Genomic DNA, 22,463 nt, shown 5'->3' with positions numbered 1-22,463 from the left:
GCTACCGGCTCGATTCAATTCATGTTGTGATCAGTAGTTTATTTCAGTGCTTGTTAATATTATAATATAAATAATCGGATTTTAAGCATGAGTAACAAACAACAGTATGTGGTGATGATTGAATGCGGATCACAAAAACTGTACACAGTTCCACTTGATGCTGTACATCACTTTGATAAAAAAAAGCATGATCAATTTAAATCATATAAATTTGACCTATTGGATTCGGTTCTCTATGGGACGGTGAGCTTTATCGGAAGTAAGTACAAATTAAATTATTTTAATGTATTATTTTTTTACGTATGAAAGTGTGTTATATAAGCTAAATTAACAAAAATCTCATGATACTTATAACCACGTGCTTGCCGGCTTCCTTTTCTTTGTATAACGCCATATTGTGTTATGTATATTGAGGTATTCTTTTGATTATTTTTATTCAAAAATTTGATTTTTCTGGAATAATTTTTTCTGGATTCTCTATTGAGAAATAATATATACGTATTTTTTGTATTTCGTGATTTGATGATAATTAAGGAAGTTATAAATTATTGAAATTTGTGGTTTTCGAAAACAGGCTATTTTTCGAACGCATTTTTCTTCGTTTATATCAGAGGAGATTGAAAATAATATGTTGCATGAAATTTGTTGGAAATTTGTTGAATTCTTTATATATGCAGTAAATAATAATGTATCTGTGATAAAAGTATCTTAAAATTTTTAATTAAATTTAAAAAGCATTTCTTCTCCAAGATGAACACTTGATGTTCAATTTTTTTATTTCGACATAATCTTTGATTAATAATGAATTTTTTCCCGTTAATGCGAATGTGGTGTTAATTGTTGTTTAATTAATATTTACAATTTTTTAGCTCAGTGTACTGAATTTGAGTTGTATTTTATAAGTATTTTCGTTTTCAAACAATTACTGTAAATCTAAAAATTTTACACAAATTTAAAACATATTCAAATGAAATGGAACATCTCCAACTTAAAGAAACTAAACATTTTTTTAAATTAAAAAAACAGAAAAATTAAAGATTAGAAGAATGGGAATTTCTTTGAAAAAACGAAAAATTTTTAAGGTATTTCCATTTATAAATTAAAATTTATTTTCCTTTCCACAAAAACTAAAAAACTTCTAAATTAAAATAAACTTCAATGTTAAAATCAATGAATTATTTTTTAATTTTATGAAAACTGAAAATTCAACGAAAAATCCAATAATGAAAATTTGTTGATAAGAACGAAATATTTTTTTAAGTTTAAAAACAATGATCGGAAAAGGTAAAAATTTTGACGTTATTTATGGCCTTTTTTCAATTTTTTTAACTTTTCAGCTTTTTTGAGGAAAAGAATAAAAAAAATTCAGTTCCTTCGGAACTTTAAAAAAGTTTTTTTAGTTGATTTAGGAATCAATATTTTAAAAAATCTGAATTTAAACATTTGTATTTTTAAAAGCCAAATCTCAATTGAAGCAAAATTAATCAACAAATTAATTAATCTCATTTTGAAAATGGCTAATAGTTGCAACAAATATTGTTAAAGATTATTTTCTTTTAGGTTCACTAGAGGAAGTACAAGAGATTTTAAATAAAAATAAAAGACTAAGTAAGCCAAATGAAAAATTCATCATTCCTGCAGTTGAAACGACTGACACAGAGAATGAAGTTCAAAAAGATTCAAAAAATGATGAACAAAAAAAAATAAGGTACTTATTTATCTACTTTCCATGTCACAAATACTGTTTAGCAAATAATTTTGAAAAAATTTAAACTGTAAGCGTTACTATTTTAATCAATTTAAAACAGATGGATTTCAAACATTTTAATGTTTTTATATATAGATTTATTAATATTTTATACTTTGTAAAAAGACATATAAATTGCTCATGATATTATTTATTATTCTGAAACTTTTTTTGTGCTACGTCAGCATATTTTAAACAATTTTTTTTAAATTACTTTTCCTTTCTAATAATAAATTATTCTTATTTCCTAATCTCATTTCTAGATTGAGAGTAGCCTAAAAAAAAGATTTTTGAAATTGAAAGGCATAAAAACAGAAAAAATTACAAATAATAAAGAACAACCGGAAAAAAATATTGTTCTTCAAACTCAGAAACGAACTTCAAATACTTCATTACCCGAAAAACCTCTAAAGATTCATAGAAAAGAACCTACAGAAAGTTTGGTTTGTAATAACATCACTATATTCCTATAAGAAAACCTTCCCATGATTGATATTTTATAAGATACTCAAATACTTTTATTGTCCCAGATTTCAGAACTCGTGCATAATGGAAGCCAGGAGCAATCTTCTTCAATGAATAATAATGATAATAATAATAATAATTTGTTTCCATGTGAAAACAATATGATGCAGAATAACTTAATACAAAAATCTGTAAGAACTTTTAAACATGTAAATTATTATTTAAATTACATTAGCAATAATTGTCAGTTTTTATTATTTCCGTTTGTTAATTATTATACATTAATGGATCCTTAAATAATAAGCTATTCTATCTTTTTTACAGGGTATAGAAACTACGAAGGAAAGTAACAAAGAGAATTCTCTTTCCTCTAGTATTATGACTACAATAAGAAAGCCCGTAATTCGCCAAATTGACATCGTAACAACAGCTGTTAGTATATTTAAAGGATTCTTTCTTCATTTTATCAGATTCGTTATCAATTTTTAATATTTATCTTTGATAGACAGTTTAATGATAATAATCTCAATAATAGAAATTGCAAAAAATGGAACAAATTTAAGTTTTGTCGGTTAATAACTTTTCTATTTATTATATATACTTATAATGTAGAAAGTTCACAATAAATTGTAATTATTACAAAAAAGAAGGTAGAATAATCTATTGTAAAAATAAAATCTCAAAATTAAAGTTAACAAATAGATTTACACTGAGTTCGACAATTATTTATACTAAAAATAACATTGTTAACATTTTTTAGAATAATAGACACAGGGAAACTGTAATTCAATTAGAAAAAAAAGTTGAAGTATTAATAAAAGCAGTAAACAAATACAAACAAGAAATTAAATTATTAAAAGAGGAAAGAAGTCACAATTCTGATGGGTTACAGTTAATTCATAGTACTCTTAGCGATCAGGAAAAATTAATCGATGAGCAAAAGGCAGAAATAAATAAGCTCAGAATACAAAACGACAATTTACAACAATTTGCACTGGAGAAGTCAAATTTAATGGAAGGTTTGAAACATTTTTCTTTAATAAATATTTTATTGAAAAAATGGGAACAACAAATTTTGTTCTATTATAATATAATGAAAAAAGTGAAATCTACTTAACACCCTTATAATTAATTATTAAAATTTCTTTCAGCTAAATTCTCCGAATTAAAATCTTTTTGTGAAGAGGTAGGCTTAAACGAACCTTATGGACCCGTCGGTCACATAGCTGCAAATCTCGTAAGTATTTCAAAAACTCAAAATAAACTAGTTTCTAATACATTAATTTATATCTATTTTATCAAAAACTGTAATTTGAGATATTAATTATTTATCTAAATAAAATCAGGCTTTTGTCTGCACAATACGGATCTGTCTCAATTTACAAAATGTTTATCGCGCATCACACGCCAAACATTTCTCAAGCAAGTGAAGTAAAATTTGTCTGTGTTACTTTAAATTATAATCACAATTCTAACTAAAAAAAGATAATTTAGCAACAATCTATGAAAAAATGTATAATTTCAGAATTTTTAACTTAAAGTTTATATCTAAAACCGTTTTTAGGTGATGCACTGTCCAAATTTGCATACAAACTCTCATAAATACAATTTTTTTTGGTGCGGTATATATATGAATCTTCTGCTGTTTAAGAAATATGTATAAGAAACTTTTAATTGTAAGCAGTGTATAGACAAAGCTCTGATTTCATTTAAATATAAGATAATTTTTCCTTTTTTCACAGATACATCTTGGCCGTGGTGTTTGGCTACCAGTCGATGTATATAATTTAGCCATATATGGAATCACAAAAAAAACGAAAAAACAGTTCGTTCGGAATATATTGGTGGCAGTATTTGGTTACGACATACTCACAGAAAGTACTATTTCAGGAAAGGCGAGTAATAGAGCAGAACATCCAATGACTGAAATAAAAGCTTTAGATCCAAAAAAAGTACTGGCAATTAAAGGTACTGGCATTTCAAATAATAGAGGCAAATTATTTTAATATTAAAAAAGTATATTTACAGTAAATATGATGACCCATAAAAGCCGAATTTAATAAGCAATTTTCTTCAGAATAAGTTGGTCTTTTAAAAAAACAGAAAGTTTTAATCTCTATGTAGATATTAATTTGAGACTACTGTTAAACATAAATATTTCATTGTTTTCTATTTATATAAATCAAATTGTAAAATAGAATTTTTATTTCAGCAAAGTTATATTTAACATAATTTTCAATTCGATTTAAAAAAATATGCCTTATTTAATTCTCTTTTTACAGATATTTATAAATATTTCTTAAAAAAAGAATTAAAGATACCTGACGAAGCTGCTGAAATGGAGGCAGACAGCACTAATACATCCATTGGAAAAAAAATTGCTCAAATTAAACGAATTTATCATAGTAAGTTATTGAAATAAATGTGAGTAAATTAATTCTATCCTTTGTGCGAGATCCTACATGTAGGATCCCACAAAAGTCCTATTACAAAATTGTTATGCTTTTTTGTTATAACAGTTACTTTTATTATTAATATTCCTATTACAGATTATTTATTACTATTTATTATTGTGAACACAAAAATTGATTATTAGACTTATACTGTCACTAAAAGTAATATAGTTATTGAATTTAGATGTTATAAATTTTTTTATTATAATTTTACGAATGCATCTGAAAATTAATTCTGTATAATGTTCATGCACCTTGGTTCAAGTTTCATTTGTTTTGTTGCTGTGGGCAACATTTTTATTTCTTATACTAGTACTTTAAGTACGAAAGGACGTTTTCTTTTGTAAGTCCGTTTATGAACTAAATAAATAAATAATTAATAATAGGACATTACATGGATCCTACAAAGAATCCTATTTACCTCTTATATGTGGAATTCTTATCATTTATAGGATTCTACGCAGTACAAAAGAGACCCATTAATATTCTCCAAAAATCCATTTTACCGAAAATACAAATCTAACAAATACAACAAAATACTACTCATTTTGCATAATTTCATTCTGACCGAAAGTTTATGTGTCATAACAGTCATTTATTATAATTTTATTCTTCCGGAAAAATAATTTGTCCGCAACTTTATTTGCTATACTATAGTTATTTGTCATAAAACTCCTCGTAAAACTCATTTGTTATAACTATATTCTGCGCGATTAGGACATTTATATTTTCGGGTTAATTAATTTAATTGTTTTTAATGATTTGTATGACAAATTATTGATATGGCAAAAAAATTCGGACAGAATAGAATTATCACAAATGACTAGTATGTCAAATAGATTTTCGGTCATTTGATGTTTAGGGAATTTTCATGTGCCTCAAAAAAAATATAAGAAATCTTTCATCAGGTAATTTCATTTGATTTATTTTCAGAACCTGATAAAACAGTTTCTAAGAAAATTTTGGGTTCGGAGGGTAATGCAGACGAAGTTGAGTTACCCGAAAAAGAAGGAGACGAGCATCAAGATAAAATTATAGAAGATAGAGAGCAGCATCGAAATGAAAAAAGTACCGAAGAAGTAGAGGAATATGAAAATGAAAGATGCATAGAAACAGCTGATGACTATGGAAAAGAAACTATTGATGACGAAATTGATATCGAAAAAGAATTGGCAGAAATTGGCGTAGGAAAAAATGAATCAGAAATTAATTTCTCTCAATATTAAGTCAGAATCAGTAAGTAAAATATAAATTTTATTTAATCCAATTTCTACTTGTTACAATTTTTATTTATCAGAATTATCAGAAAACAAAATTTTTATCGTAATAAATTTTTGTTTACCATAATTTTTATTGATTAAAATTGTTATGCAGCAAAAAATAATAATTAAAAATTGGTACGAAATTAAGTTTATAATAATTATACTGTAATTGAGGAAATAATCTCATAGTACCGGCCATAATGGTTTAAAAATTTTGTTTTCATTCTCTTCACACGCAGTTTTAGTCATTTTCTGAAAATTTTCCGAAGTTCGTAATGCGATTTTGAAAATATTCTCAATATTTTCTTCTGTACAGCTCACGAAATGCCTGTTTAATATTAAAATTTTCATTTATTAGAAAATATTACACTAAAAGTTCATGTGAATATTTGACGATATTTTTTAGGTAATATTAATCAAATATTCCAGTAATTCCTCAATATCAATCAATATTGACTGAAACTTTGCTGTACGATATTCACTTAAACTTTTATTTTAATATTGCACATTAACTTTATCAAACGTTTAGGAAATTTCTTGTGTTGAAGGAGTTACTACAATTTGAAATCTTAATTTCAAGCATAATAAATATTTCTATTTCCAGGATTTGAGATGTTTGAAATGTTTCAAAACAATAATATTGCTTACCTCGGCGTGGGAAGATCCAGAGGAATCTTCCAGGTTATCGTAACGTATTGTGAGTAATTTATTTATTTTTGATATTATATTTTCACAGGGTGTCTAGCGGTCTTTAAAATCTCAAGAAACTTAAATTTATGGTCACATGTAATTTTGTCACCTATTTCACCAATTTTTATAACTTTTTACCTTTTTTAAAAAATAATTTAATTAATCATATATCTTTAATTTATTCAAAATGTTAATCAAATAAAAATTTAGTGAAGCCAAATTCCAATATATCTTAACTTAATATAAAACTTGCAGTTATTAGAAAATAGTAAAAATACGTTTTCTTTAAATTTATTAATTATTTTTATGCTAAAAATATTTTTCTTAAAATTATTCTACCTTGACTTCAATTTTGTAAGGAATAAATTATACTTTATTTGTTATCAAAAATTTTAATTTTATAAAATATTATAAGCCTAGGAAAAATAAAATATTATTTCTAAAGTAATTTGAATTTTTATGAAACATTAAAATACCCACTATTATAAATAGCAATATACTATTATAAATACCCATTATTGCTTTAATGAAGTCTCGTTTCCTTATAATTTTATTATCTTTTATAAATAGACAAAGAAAATTTTATTTTTTATACTTTTTACGTTTGAAACAATTTTTTAAGAAAAAATATTTTCAAAATTACTATCCCAAAAATAAACCTTGAAATAAATTATTTTGGTTCTTGAAAATCTCGAAAAGTCTTTCCATTTCTTTTCAAGAGTCGCTAGACAACCTGATTTCAAATGTATGTAGATGAATCACAGTTTAACTATATGCCTTTTTTCAGAATCATGTCTCAAAAAATATGGGTTGTATAATTTTATAAACTTATAATTAGTACACTTAAAAATTGTATTTGTTTAAATCGAACATTTATTTCTTGCATTAAAAGTTAATAAGAAAATGGTCCTTTAATTCAAAAATTTTTTTAAAATAAGAATAAGAATAAAAAATTATTAAATAAATAATTTTAATTTTCATAAACTTTTGTTTTAACTTTAACGTATTGTAATGAAAAAAATGTTTGATTTAAACATACGTTTTTATAAGTGTACATTTTAAATAATAAATTAATTTTATTAAAATACATTTTAAAATCTTATCGATTGAATTCAGAGGAATAGAGGATATTATCAACTTGTCTTGCTTCTTTATACTTCTTAATGCGCGTTTAAAAATACTGACATGTCAATTCAGAGGAATAGAAATGGCTATGAATTTTTCATTTTTCTGATTCATTGGAATACACATTTTAGACTAGCGTCATGTCAATTCAGAGGAATAGCAAATTTTTTTACTTCTTCCATTCCTTTCTATGCGCATTTTAGATAGCTAGTAGGTCAATTCAGAGGAATAGAAACTGCTATTACATTGTTTTCCTCTTCTCATTCTTTTGAATCCGCTTTACAGAATATTGTCAGGCAAATTCAGAGGAATAGAAACTACTATATATTTCTTTGAATATTCCATTCCCTTTAATTCGTATTTGAAATTTTGACCAAGTCAATTAAGAAGAATAGACTTTTCTACTTTTTCTCGCTTCATCGGGGAATTGAGTAAAAACGTAAAATCACCCATTCAAAAGAATTCAGATTCTGAATTCTTTTCAGTTCTTCGCTTCTTACCGGGCTCCTGAAGCTAACTTCACGATGGAAATGTGCACTAGCGCCTCTTGTGTTCATTTTTGCGATTATCAAAACACATAGGTGGGAAACTGGCATGATAAAACGAGATTTTCGCTAAATTGAAATTCGTATAAGTGACAATTTAATTGAAGAGAAATTCTGTCTTATTAAAATCATGACGTATAAAAATTATTTCAAATGGAAATCCAGTTAAGTAAAATTTATATAAAATGATAATATAAAAAAAATCCTGACACAATATATTTTTAATACATGTACATTTTGATAAATAAAATATCGTCTAAAAAAAATTATGAAATTTAAAAATCCATCTATATAAAAATTATGTTCAACAGAAAATCGATTTAACAGCAGTTGAGATTAATACCAGTTTTAATGGATAAAAATTTTGATTAATGGAAATTTGTATAAATATAAATTGTGGGACATAAAAAATTGGATAATTAAAAAAATTTCACTATAAAAATTCTGTCATACAAAATTTTGAAAAATTAAAAATTTGGTTACGTGTTTTTGAACCTATTAATGGAATTGACTAAATAGAAAATATATAACATTTAAAACCGACTAAGAAAATATCTGATTATAGAAATTTTGTTTGAAAAAAATTCTATGCCACAAATATTTGCATAACTTTCAACTATACCATATTTAAATTTGAAAAAATAATAATTTGTACAAATTAACGTTTAGTTAAATATAAATTACTTCATACAAGAGTTAGTTGGAGTGAAAATTATGGGTTAAAACGATTCGATTAAATGAAAAATTTTACCTATAAAATGTCTATTGCATAAAATTTCGGTTTAAACTGTAATTCAGTTGAACAAAATTTTACCCAAACGCAATTTCTCTTTAAAAGATTTTAGTCACATAAAAGTAACTGTTATATTAAATTCCCATCAATCAAAACTTCTTTCATTTAAAAATTAATTTACATTATTATTCGTTTTGTCATAATTCGTTTAAACAACATTTTGTTCATGTACCATTACTGATAAAAACTAATACAAAAAAACAAATAATCTGTTGAAAAGCAGTTCTACTATATAAAATTCTGTATTCTAAACATTACATGCAATGATTTCTATGGGATCTTCATGCGCGCCCACGGGCAATACTATCTCTTTTGACACTGTTAACAACTCACCATTTGCTAACTGAACCGTACCGACCTTTTCTGTGATTGGAAGGTTTAATTTTTTTAACATTTCTAAACATAGAGGGCCTATAAAAGTTCTTGACGCTCCACAATCTACTATAGCTTTTATGGCGTGATCATTCACAAGAACAGTGAAGGTACACTCACAGCTCTGGTGACTGCTTGCCTGCGCAAGCAAGCAGGCAGCCAGCGTTCACAGCTCGATTTTTCCAGCTGCTTGCAGAGCCGAAAATTGGCGGAACATTTGAATATGATTAAAATGAAATATACTGTTTTAATACATATTAATAATAAAAGGGTGTAAAAAAACTAAAATTACTGCAATATTAATGTTTTTTCTGTAGTTAAGTGATTTATGTATGACTACTGTGGAAAAAAGTGATGTGTGTATTTAAGTTATTCTAACCTCAAAAATTCTCACTCCTGGTCTGTCATCGTTGCATGCTGTCAGAATTTGGTATATTTATTTTAAATATTATAGTGAAATAACTTATTATAATGATAAATTAATATTTATAAAATTGATTTGTACAAGATTATAGTTTAATGAAGTATAGTAATTTAAGTAATAACTATTTACACATCAATTATTACTTAAATTAAATTGATATATTAATATATCAATTATTTATAAGAGATACCTTAATTTACATTCAATTTTTCACAAAAATTAACTCTATATATTACTTGGTCATTTTCAATAGTTAATATATTTGATAATATTTCACTGATTAACTTAAAAAATTTTCTTTCCTCGAATTTAACTGAACCTAATCTAATCTAATTACTATTAATAAAGTTATTGAATGTTTATAAGAAATAGTGGTAAGTAACTCATTTGTATAAAAAATATATTTTGATTGTGTATTTCAATTGTTACAGTTATGGATAACGAAATGAACTATTATTCATCATCAGAATCTGATGATAATCTCACGAAGATTCTCCTTGGTCTTTTTGTACTTCGTAGAAAAAGGCGAATAAAGAAGAGAAGATTTCGTGTAAATAAACTGTGGTTGAGTAGAGAACAAAAAGGTACAGACAATTGAAAGATATTTTTAAATGTTGTCATCAAACCTAAAATTTGTGTAATTGCAAATATTTTTTTAGGTGCTCATAATTTTGGTTTGGAGACGGCCCTGTTCGATGATGTTATGTTCCGCAAATATACAAGGATGACCGTAACGCAATATGAAGAAATACTTCAGCAAGTTGGTCCTAAATTATTGAGCAAGTCAACTCGAGAAGACATTATTTGCCCGTCGCTGAAATTAATGCTGACATTAAGGTAAGATAAACAACAAATTTGGGATAAAGTTTAAAAAATTTTACATTGTTTTAATTCTGTTATGGATTTTAAATTTCATCCGTTCAATTTTTTGATTCTACCGAACAAACCAATTTCTTTTTTCACTTATGTGCACAATTTTTATATGAAATAAATTTCGAATTTTTTTTATTTATCAGACACATTCAAGATGTTTTCGGACAATTTTTGATTTTTCTTTTTTCTCTGATTGATTTCGGATGCACTTGACTATTTTCCGTTCCTCCTTAGAAGCTATTTCCATTTAATGAGTTTTGAGATTTTATTTATGTCTGCGTTAATAGATTGAAAGTTTATAATTTTCAATAAGAGTTTTTGGAACGATTGTAATTTCGGATCGATTAAAATTTGAAACTATTTTAACTTTGAAAGGATTGAGCTTGCAGTTCAAACTTGCAGCAAGTTATCTGCAAGTAAAAAAATGTCCGCTTGCGGCAAGCTATGCAAAAACTTTGTCCCAAGCTTGTTACTAGTTTGCATAATATAAAAAAAATTCTAGGAAGAATATTTATTTATTAAAAAATTTACTGCATCATAGCAGCGCATGGCAGCTTTTACAAAGCTTTCAACAATAGCTTTTTCACAAGCTTGTGACAAAATTGACGCGCAAGCTGGCCAGAAGCGAATCCAATCCAATCCTTTTTATTAGATATTTGTTATGTAGCTGTTTGATTATTTTCAGATTTTTAGCTGCAGGAGAGAGTATCTCATCTCTTCACATTCAATTCCGAATGGGAAATTCTACAGTCGTGAAATATATTTATAAAACTATGGAAGTTTTATGGACAACGTTACAACCCATTGTAATGCGTATGCCTGAAACTCCTGAAGAATGGCTTCAGATTTCAGACGTTTTTGAAAGGCAGTGGCAATTCCCTCATACCTGGGGAGCGATGGATGGCAAACACATTCTTATGCAGGTAATTATTTTTTATCACAAAACGATTCCAGATTATGCTCTTTCATAGCTAGAGATGTGCGAATAGTTTAAATTCGAATTGCAAAAGTTCGAAATCGAACTATTCCAAGATTTCGAATCAATGTTAGTTCGAATTCGAATCGACCATTTAAATAATTTCTTTCTCTCAATAAACATAAAATATAGTGATTTGTTCTGATAGCCTACCCTAGAGTTCTTGAGTTTTAAACTTTCTTACTTTTATGTTTTATATTTTCATATAGGTACTTATTACATAATTTAAATTAATTGATTCGAAATATGTATATTCCAATTCGAATCGTATTTTGATTTGATTTTTAAAAAAATCTTCAAAAGTCAAGGAATTTTTCTTTAAAAGAACCACAAAATAAATATTAAAATTTTAGTATTTTCAATAAATTTGGGAAACCTCAAAAATCTGATTTGCTTGGTGAAGAAATTCAAATATGAAATTGTGAATTGAATGAAAATTATAAGCAATATAAAATTTTTAACCTGTAAAGAAAGATTTTAATAAAATAAAAAAATTTGTTAGTCAGGGGAAAATTAGGGAATTTTGAAAATGAAAAAATTGTTATCATCTATACGTCCTTAAAATGCGTATTATTTTTTTCAATTCTTTGTTTGATTTAATTGCAATTTAAAAAATATATTTCTTCCAATAGGCTCAACCTCACAGCGGTTCCATCAACTTTAATTACAAACATCATCATAGCTTAAATTTATTGGCTGTTTGTGATGCTGATTACAAATTCATCGCCATAGACGTCGGAGGAAGAGGCAGAGAGAGTGATGGCGGAGTTTTAAGAAAAAGTAATTTAGGGGAAATGATTTTTGAAGGAAGCCTCAATCTGCCACCTCCATCGGAGATATTTCCTGGAGGTCCGGTTGTACCATATTACTGTGTGGCAGACGAAGCATTCCCTTTGCATCCAAATATAATGCGCCCCTTTCCTGGACGCTCAACTGGTCGGCTCCCTTTTTCTCAAAAAGTTTTCAATTACAGATTGAGCAGAGCCAGACGAACGATTGAAAATGCATTTGGCATTCTGTCCTCACAGTGGAGAATCTTTCGTGTACCCATCGATGCCACCGAAGAACATATAAAGTTAATTGTTATAGCGAGTGCTTCACAATTATCTTCTATCAAATGAAGAGAACTGTCCTGAGGATCAAAGACATTATTGTCCAATTAACTTTGCGGACCGAATAGAAAACGGAATTGAAATTGAAGGAGAGTGGAGGCGTGATTTACAAATGGATGCATTTGCTCCTCCTGATGCAGTTAATATTTGTAATTTAAGTGCTATTACAATCTGCGAACATTTAATGCACTACCTCTTAGAAGAAGGGCAAGTGCACTGGCAGACTGACCGAGTAAATGAAGGGGTCTTCTAGTCTAACTTCGATAACATTTTGTGGTTTTGTTATTAAAATTGCTATATATTTGATTTTAATGTAATTTATTCTTTGATATAATTTTAATGTATTTCTTCGAATATTCTACGAATTATAACTTAAAAAATAAAAGATTCTTAAACTTAATTAACGTTGTAGTAAATTACTTTAAAACATTTCATTATATATAAAACCTTTAAAAATTTCATCGCAATCAAAAGTTAATCGCTTTAAATTTAAAACTATTAAAAAAAACCATTGGATACAAAACTGGAACGATTGAACATCAAATCTAATTATAAATAAATTAAGCAACATTTCAAGTTGGAAAAATATTTTATTTCCTTAAACGCAATATAGTACACACAAAGAACGAAAGAAAGATTTAATACAGTTTTGAATGACTAGTTAGAACTACAATTTGTACTTTGGTTTTTTAAGATATACATTAAAAATCTTTTAATCTACAAAATTCATGTTAAATTGTAATACTAACTTAATAATACTGTACCGAGTGTCGTAGGCGAGAGTGGACATATTACAGTTTGATACAATCAAATATAATGGGTGTTATACACCCAGTATAACATGATATACATTATTTTTTATCAATATAAAACATACGAAATAATTTAAGATTTTTGTAGTTTTCTATTTTTTTCTAGTTAACTACACTAGCAGTCTTATCGTGACAGTCTTTTTTTCAATTAATTTAAAGTAACATAAAATTAGGACAAGTCTCTTAGTCTCTTTTTACACAAAAGCCTTATTTTTATAAGTATCTGACGTTTTTGGCAGAAATAACCACGGTGGAAAAAAACACAAACATTCAAAGTAGAATATTAAAAAATATTAAATATGTGACCCTAGTAAGTTAAAAGGTACCTTAGGGTCAAAGAAATCATTTTTCTCTTTTTCGGTTATTTTTTTGTAGCAGATGTTCTCTTTTCAACGCACCGAAAAAGGTAAATTTGATTTTTTTGACCCTAAGGTCCCTTTTCATTTACCAGGTTACATATGAAATGTAACTAGAATTTTTAGAACATAGTAAAAGAAAAATAGAACTTTATAAATGCCGAATGATCCATTGAAAACACGAAAATTGTGCAATGAGTTATAAATCACTATCATAGCGTTTCTGCGCAATGTAGTTTGTAATGTGGGTTTGTATTTCAAGCTTGTCTTTTTTATCGCTGAAGTCGTTTATCTCCTTTGCAAGCCACATGCACCATTGTTCAATAGAACTAAGCTCCTTCTTGGGAACCTTAGGGCTGGTATTTTCAGCCAGTTTTAAAATCGCTGCTTCCAAATTATCTTTCCCTGTTTTTTGCTTCTTGGCTAAAAAGAATATAACACAAATAGAGCATTAAATCTTCAGATTAGTGACATTTAAAAAAATAAAAGATCATTTTACTTTTCTTAGAAACAGCCTTGGCGGATTTGGTTTACTGAAATCCGATTGAATTCAGTCTGTTTACATCCTAGTGATTTTTTCCAGATAAATCGATATAAAATCATGAAAAAACGATCAATTATGATAAACTGTTTTTCGGAGAGTTAATTTGGGTAGTAATTGACCTTAATGACAGTAAAAATAATGAGAAAATTTGTTTAAGTTCACATTAATTAAGGTAGTTCACGCGCGCGTTTGCAGACCTCTTGGAAAAAACATTTAATTGACCTTTAAAAATTCGTAATCTTCTTATAAACGGTATCTTCTTGGAGAAGACATTATTTTTCACGAAAAAAATTTGAAACTCACAAAAATGATTTATTTAGACAGTTTTGTATGTGGCCAAACGTTTTACTCATCGTTTTTTACCAAATTTTTAAAAATGAACTAATTATAATTAGTAAAGGCTTATTTTCTTCACAAAAAGATCCCCTACAACTTTGACGCGTTCATTTTTCAAAAAATTTAACCATTTTGGAATTATGGCCATTTGTTTGAAAAAAAAAATTTAAACAAATGGCCATAATTTCAAAATGGTTAGTAGGGGATCTTTTTCTGAAGAAAATAAGCTATTACTAATTATAATTAGTTCATTTTTAAAAATTTGGTAAGAAACGATATGAGTAAAATGTTTTGCCACATACAAAACTGTCTAAATAAATCATTTTTGTGAGTTTCAAATTTTTTTAGTGAAAAATAATATGTCTTCTCCAAGAAGTTACCGGTTATAAGATTACAAATTTTGAAAGGTGAATTAAATTCTTTTTCTAGAGGGCTGCAAACGCGCGCGTGAACTACCTTAAGATCAATTATCACCCAAATTAACTCTCCGGGTGTTAATGATTGTCTGTTAATCATTTTATAGTGAATTATCTTTAAGAAAATCACTTGTACCGAAGCCGACTGAATGCAGTTGAATTTTAGTCCACTGAATCCGAACAAATTATTAACCCCTAAATACAATCAGTATTAATATTTAATATCAGGGGCATTTCATTTCAAAACGACCCCCCTTGTAAACAATTGGCAATATAAGGGAGTTTTCCAAATAAATGTTTATCCCATTTAACAGAATCAAATTACTTTTATTATTAGCAATTTTGAAAGTATGATTTCTAAACTCTATGATGACAAAAATAATTTTTGGGAAAATCAGTTCCTTTTAATACAAATTTCAGTTTGAAAGATCAACTTCTAAATATCTCAAAACACGTTGTCTCAGATTTTGATAAAATTTGTGTCAAAAGAAAGCTTAAATATTCTAGTTTTAATTTCTGCCCTACTGAAAATCCCTGTACAAGATCTTGTACAATTTCCTGTACAGGATCAGCAACTGAACTTGTACAAGTTCTGACCAGTTCCTGTACAGGAAAATGCATACGAATTAGGAACAAGTTCATGTGTGAGATGTTGTACAAGATCTGGTGCAAGATCTTGTACAAGAAAGATACTTGTACAAGAAAATGTACATGTTCTTGCACATGTTAATTCGCGTTTTTCTTTACTAAAAATTAAAAACTTCAAAGTCTGCGCAATAGTTTACATTAACCTTTACAGCTGCGCAATAGTTTTTAGCATGCATGAGTTACGAATCTTAGTGGTTAAAAATTATCAAAATCTCAAATTTTATTAAAAAAAAAAAATTTACAACTATACATGTGCAAGAACATGAACGTGTTCATGTACAAGTACTTATACATGAAATTGTACAAGATCATGTACATGAGAGATTCTTTTTCAATCGCCCCAGCCCAAAAAGTCAATGTTCTGGGATTGGCTTCATACTTTGGTAAATTGTTGTCCTATATGATAGTAATAAATCCCTAAAATATAAACTAATTAAAAAAATATTTGTAGAAAGTAGAGGGGGTTGAAGTTTTGACGTTATAGGTAACATTGTCATTTTCAAATCCGTTTAACTATGACAAAAGTTAATGGATTTTAATTTATCTATAATGAATTTTATTGCATTTTTCACGAACTTTTCAAAAATGTATACGAAATTTAAAAAAAAAAAATTTTAACCCCTTTTTTTCAAAATCAACCCTTATTTTTCGATTTTCACCCCTTCGGGAATTTTTTTTTAATTATTTTCATTGGAAAGCTGAGGTTTTTTCCCATGAGCTATGTAAATATGAAAATGTGACAACAATAATTTTGTGAGTAACAGAATATTAAAGTAGGCGGTGCCGATAAGGGGTGTACCTAGAGATCATCTTTGAGGATTTAGATAGGCACCGCCTAATTTAATATTATGTTTCTCACAAAATTATTGTTGTCACATTTTCATATTTACATAGCTCATGGGAAAAAACCTCAGCTTTCCAATGAAAATAATTAAAAAAAAATTCCCGAAGGGGTGAAAATCGAAAAATAAGGGTTGATTTTGAAAAAAAGGGGTTAAAATTTTTTTTTTTTAAATTTCGTATACATTTTTGAAAAGTACGTGAAAAATGCAATAAAATTCATTATAGATAAATTAAAATCCATTAACTTTTGTCATAGTTAAACGGATTTGAAAATGACAATGTTACCCTTAACGTCAAAACTTCAACCCCCTCTACTTTCTACAAATATTTTTTTAATTAGTTTATATTTTAGGGATTTATTACTATCATATAGGACAACAATTTACCAAAGTATGAAGCCAATCCCAGAACATTGACTTTTTGGGCTGGGGCGATTGAAAAAGAATCTCTCACATTTTCTTGTACAAATATCTTTCTTGTACAAGATCTTGCACCAGATCTTGTACAAGATCTCACACATGAACTTGTTCCAAATTCGTATGCATTTTCCTGTACAGGAACTGGTCAGAACTTGTACAAGTTCAGTTGCTGATCCTGTACAGGAAATTGTACAAGATCTTATACAGGGATTTTCAGTAGGGTGTAAAGAGTATCATGGACAGTTCAGAGAATTTTGAGGAATTAATTATAATTCACAGTAATTTCAGAGGTTAAAATATACATAAATTGAAAACTAAAAGCGAATAGATCGGCATTTGTTTTTTAACCTCTTCAATTACTGTGAGTTTTAATTAATTCTTCAAAATTCTCTGAATTACAGAAAATAAAACTGGAATATTTAAGCTTTCTTTTTACATAAATTTTATCAAAATCTGAGATAACGTGTTTTGATATATTTAGAAGTTTGACTTTCAAATTCAATTTTGTATTAAAATGAAATCATTTTTTCAAAAACTATTTTTGCCATCATAAAGTTTAGAAAATTTACTATCCAAATCGCTAATAATAAAACTAATTTGATTTTGTTGAAAAGGAGAAAAATTTATTTTAAAATTCCCTCACATTTTCAATTGTTTACAAAGGGGGTCGTTTTGAAATGGAATGCCCCATCAATATCATAAAATAATGGAAATTTTAAGGGAAAAAAATAAAAAATAGAGATATAATTATAAATACATACCTCCACGTTTTTTTACAGGAAAACCAAAATTTTCTTTATTTTTTTTATTTGACTCCTCATCACTGGAATTGCCGTCTTGACAAGTAAAATATTCCTGTGACGATTCGTTCGCAATATCTTCGATCTGTTTTCTTCTTGGTCGCACATTGGACACGGTACTGAAATATGTAATATATAAATTAATATGATATTTAATATTCACGCATAATTTTGTAATACTTACGTTCTATTATTCTGTGCAATAGGTTCGTCCGTAAAAGACAAATATGGCTCTAATTCCCAAGGTTTTTGCACCACAGCACCGGAACCACTCGCTGGAGATTTTTATCGTCTCTTATATGAGGCTTTTAAATTTGCGAAGCGTGTTTTTGTGATTTGCGGACTCCAACCTGCAAAAAGAATGTCAAATTATTAAAAACAAAATAGATATTCATCACAAAAATACAAAATAAAGCAGGAACCATCACGAAATTAAGGGTCATTTTCGTGTTTTTTGCAAATATCTTACACATTTGAATAGAATTTATTTAAAAAATGTGACATTTTTTAAATAAATTTTATTCAAATGTGCAAGATATTTGCAAAAAACACGAAAATGCCCATTAATTTCGTGACAGTCCCTAAAAAAAAGTGAATATAATTACCATTATTAAAAATTAATAAATAGTAACAGATCCAGGAAAAAAAGATCGATTCATAAATTTCTTTGTGAATCGTAAATTTTAAGAATGCGGATTGACGATTATCGTTTTAAATTGTTTTGAATAGGAGTTCGTCTTTAATCGTGATGTCTATATTGTATATCCTTACTGATAAAAAATTTACTGAATCATTTTTGACAATTTTGAATCGGATCAAAAATTATTAGGCCGGGTAAAATGACTTGAATCGGAGATTTCTTTTTAAGAATGAGGATTTTTAAAAAGAAATCTCCGATTCAAGTCATTTTACCTAGCCTAATAATTTTCAATCCGATTCAAAATTGTCAAAAAAGATTCAGTAAATTTTTTATCAGTAAGCTATACAATAGACATCACGATTAAAGACGAACTCCTATTCAAAATAATTTAAAACCATAATCGTCAATCCGCATTCTTAAAATTTACGATTCACAAAGAAATTTATGAATCGATCTTTTTTTCCTGGATCTGTTACTATTTATTAAATTTAATAATGGTAATTATATTCACTTTTTTTTAGGGACCGTCACGAAATTAATGGGCATTTTCGTGTTTTTTACAAATATCTTGCACATTTAAATAAAATTTATTTAAAAAATGTCACATTTTTTAAATAAATTTATCAGTAGGCTATACAATAGACATCACGATTAAAGACGAACTCCTATTCAAAACAATTTAAAACGATAATCGTCAATCCGCATTCTTAAAATTTACGATTCACAGAGCAATTTATGAATCGATCTTTTTTTCCTGAGGAAATAGTATTTCTGTTGAGAACAATCGTTAAAAAAGTTATTTTTATTTTTATTAATACGTGTCACCAAGTGATAAATTCAAAATTTGTAATATGCATAATAAATTTTTATATTACCTGGAAAACTTTTTGCAATTTCGACCCATCTTTCTGCAATTCTACCAGGACTCCTTTCAGCTAAAGGTAGGCTGAAATCCCAAATGCATCTGCTTTCCCGTACCAACTCCGCCAGATGAATGAGATTGTGATTGCTATATGTCGCAACTCCACTCGAATCTAACTGTATGCCAGTTGCTTGAACACTGTCATTTCTCTCATTGGCATTATTTCCTCCATTGTTCGGTGGTGCCTTTATAAAAATATAATATTACTTTTTGACTCAGGGACCGTCACGAAATTAAGAGGCATTTTCGTGTTTTTTGTAAATATCTCACACATTTGAATGGAATTTATTTTAAAAATGGGATCAAGTTTTGATAACATTTGAATATAAAGTTCCTACAGAGTTATAATGTCAAAATTAGTTGTCAATTTATTGGTATGAAAATCGTAACGGAATGAAATAGTTTTGTTATAATCAAACTATTTCTTTCCGTTACGATTGGATACCAATAAATTATGACAATTAATTTTGACATTATAACTCTGCAGGAACTTTACATTCAAATGTTATCAAAACTTGATCCCATTTTTAAAATAAATTCCATTCAAATGTGTGAGATATTTGCAAAAAACACGAAAATGCCCCTTAATTTCGTGACGGTCCCTGCTTTTTGTGTAAAATGTAATTTCGATTTATCAAATAGAATGATGGAAAGTTATACAAATTGCAGAAATAAGATGAATTGCAAAGAAATATTATATTTAAGTAAAGAACAAAACTGATTTTAAAAATTGAAAATTTTCAAACGACGTTTTTTTTCACTAAAATGAATAAAAAATATAAAAAAGCAAAATGTAAGGAAAAAAACAAAAAAATTACCAAAAAGGACAGGATTTTCTAAAAAACCAAAATATTCTACAAAAAGTTAGGAAAACCGATAAAATTAAAATAAATTAAAATTATTTACTTGAAACTCTTCATAATTTATTACGTTCCCGTCAAGCATAAGCTCGGCATCCGTAGCCCCCTTAAAGCATTCGTGCATTCCGACAGTGTCCAAGGTAAAAGTTCCTTTGCACATACCACAAATGACTGCCATATTCTGAAATTTAAAATAGTTGTGTTAAAAGCGAAAAACTTACATTGGACGTTCTAATATATATCATTTATAGTTAGAATTTAACTTACTTCACTGAAATTTGCTTCCGCCATTTTCCTGCTCTTTTTGATGATCTATAAATAAAAAAATAGGAAAAGAACTAGGCGCAATTGCGCCTACATCTAGGGTTTCGTGGCGCTTTAAGGGGACATGTCAACTACTGGGACATGTCAACTATAGGGACATGTCAACTATAGGGACATGTCAACTATATGGACATGTCAACTATTGGGACATGTCAATTACTGAGACAGGTCAACTACTGGGACATGTCAATTATAGGGGCATGTTAACTAATGGGACATGTAATGTCCATTCATGTAATGTCCATTCGGGAAAATGTCCATTCAGTAAATGGAGATTTGGGATCTATGGGGCCCCAAAATTTGAATTTGGGAGCTATGGTGCCCCAAAATTTGAATTTGGGATCTGTGGTGCCCCAAAATTCGAATTTGGGATCTCTGGTGCCCCCAAAATTCAAATTTGGGATCTGTGGTGCCCCAAAAGTTTAATTTGGGATCTGTGGGGCCCCAAAATTTGAATTTGGGATCTGTGGTGCCCCAAAAGTTTAATTTGGGATCTGTGGGGCCCCAAAATTTGAATTTGGGATCTGTGGTGCCCCAAAAGTTTAATTTGGGATCTGTGGGGCCCCAAAATTTGAATTTGGGATCTGTGGTGCCCCAAAAGTTTAATTTGGGATCTGTGCCCTAAAATTTGATTTTGGGAGCTGTGGTGCCCCAAAATATACTACGGACAGACGGACGCCAAAGTAAAACTATAAGGCTTTCGGCCATGGGCCACGAAACCCTAAAAATTACCTATCAATAGCCATTATATATCCCTGGCGAAATTAATTAAAAGATTTTTTACTGAAATCAGTTACACTGTAAAACTGCCGATTATGAATAAAAAAGTTAATTTACACTGTAAGACGTTGTAAAATCACATTGTCAATTTTTTATTATAAACGGACAGTCAGTTACTATCATTCATTTAAACGTAGTTTATTTATAATCCTGAAAGTTATTTTCCTAAATATAAACGTAACAAAAATACATTTCGGTAGAATATATTTTCACTACGTTTATCATATAAGGAAATGGCTTTCTGGATTGACTATCCGTTTACAATTAAAAATTGACAATGTGATTTAACAATGTCTCACAGTGTCAATTATAATTTTTTGTAATCGGCATTTTTTACATTGAAAATGATAAATTAATATTTACATAGAGTTAATTCCGATTTAGCATTATAATAATAGTTATTTCACTACTTATATATTTTGTTGATTAACCTACAAATATATTTTCCTACATTTGAAGGTTATGTTCGGTTTGACACTAAAAATATTGCGGTTAATCAGCAAAATATAGTAAAATCATGTATTACAATGATAAATTAATATTTATAAAATTGATTTGTTCAAGCAAATTAATAATTCAGTACTATAATTTCACTATAATATTTAAAATAAATATACCAAATTCTGACAGCATGCAACGATGACAGACCAGGAGTGACAATTTTTGAGGTTAGAATAACTTAAATACACACATCACTTTTTTTCACAGTAGTCATACATAAATCACTTAACTACAGAAAAAACAATAATATTGCAGTAATTTTAGTTTTTTTACACCCTTTTTATTATTAATATGTATTAAAACAGTATATTTCATTTTAATCATATTCAAATGTTCCGCCAATTTTCCGCTCTGCAAGCAGCTGGAAAAATCGAGCTGTGAACGCTGGCTGCTGTAACACTCAGCGATTATTTCACTTGGAAAGT

At 28.0% G+C, this 22,463-nt stretch overlaps 4 protein-coding genes across 4 annotated transcripts; 3 read left to right on the top strand and 1 right to left on the bottom strand.

The window, feature by feature from the left end:
- The first annotated feature begins 32 nt into the window (after nt 1–32).
- On the top strand, nt 33–2,188 carry LOC127278488 (uncharacterized). Its single transcript, XM_051300223.1, has 3 exons — nt 33–259; nt 1,561–1,708; nt 2,011–2,188. Exons 1-3 carry the CDS (start codon nt 88–90, stop codon nt 2,024–2,026), a joined length of 336 nt encoding a protein of 111 aa, XP_051156180.1. The 5' UTR covers nt 33–87; the 3' UTR covers nt 2,027–2,188.
- A 96-nt stretch (nt 2,189–2,284) lies between these two features.
- On the top strand, nt 2,285–6,669 carry LOC127278487 (uncharacterized). Its single transcript, XM_051300222.1, has 8 exons — nt 2,285–2,403; nt 2,537–2,644; nt 2,973–3,231; nt 3,364–3,449; nt 3,955–4,180; nt 4,495–4,617; nt 5,599–5,901; nt 6,532–6,669. Exons 1-7 carry the CDS (start codon nt 2,323–2,325, stop codon nt 5,889–5,891), a joined length of 1,176 nt encoding a protein of 391 aa, XP_051156179.1. The 5' UTR covers nt 2,285–2,322; the 3' UTR covers nt 5,892–5,901; nt 6,532–6,669.
- Nucleotides 6,670–9,511: 2,842 nt separating this feature from the next.
- On the top strand, nt 9,512–13,237 carry LOC127278490 (uncharacterized). The gene is made up of 5 exons (XM_051300225.1): nt 9,512–9,882; nt 10,308–10,460; nt 10,536–10,713; nt 11,435–11,672; nt 12,358–13,237. The coding sequence occupies exons 1-5, from the start codon at nt 9,867–9,869 to the stop codon at nt 12,844–12,846; spliced, it is 1,074 nt and encodes a 357-aa protein (XP_051156182.1). The 5' UTR covers nt 9,512–9,866; the 3' UTR covers nt 12,847–13,237.
- A 193-nt stretch (nt 13,238–13,430) lies between these two features.
- LOC127278482 (uncharacterized) lies at nt 13,431–21,697 on the bottom strand. The gene is made up of 6 exons (XM_051300215.1): nt 20,701–21,697; nt 20,480–20,614; nt 19,527–19,758; nt 18,196–18,361; nt 17,973–18,130; nt 13,431–14,428 (listed from the first exon to the last, which is right to left on the bottom strand). The coding sequence occupies exons 1-4, from the start codon at nt 20,722–20,724 to the stop codon at nt 18,297–18,299; spliced, it is 456 nt and encodes a 151-aa protein (XP_051156172.1). The 5' UTR covers nt 20,725–21,697; the 3' UTR covers nt 13,431–14,428; nt 17,973–18,130; nt 18,196–18,296.
- Nucleotides 21,698–22,463: the final 766 nt, after the last annotated feature.

The sequence above is a fragment of the Leptopilina boulardi genome, unplaced genomic scaffold, assembly GCF_019393585.1.
Source record: "Leptopilina boulardi isolate dan_hultmark-lab unplaced genomic scaffold, ZJU_Lbou_2.1 LbouV2_204, whole genome shotgun sequence".
NCBI lineage: Eukaryota > Metazoa > Arthropoda > Insecta > Hymenoptera > Figitidae > Leptopilina > Leptopilina boulardi.
The sequence above is the reverse complement of the archived record's forward strand: the minus strand, read 5'-3'. Positions and strand labels throughout refer to the sequence as shown.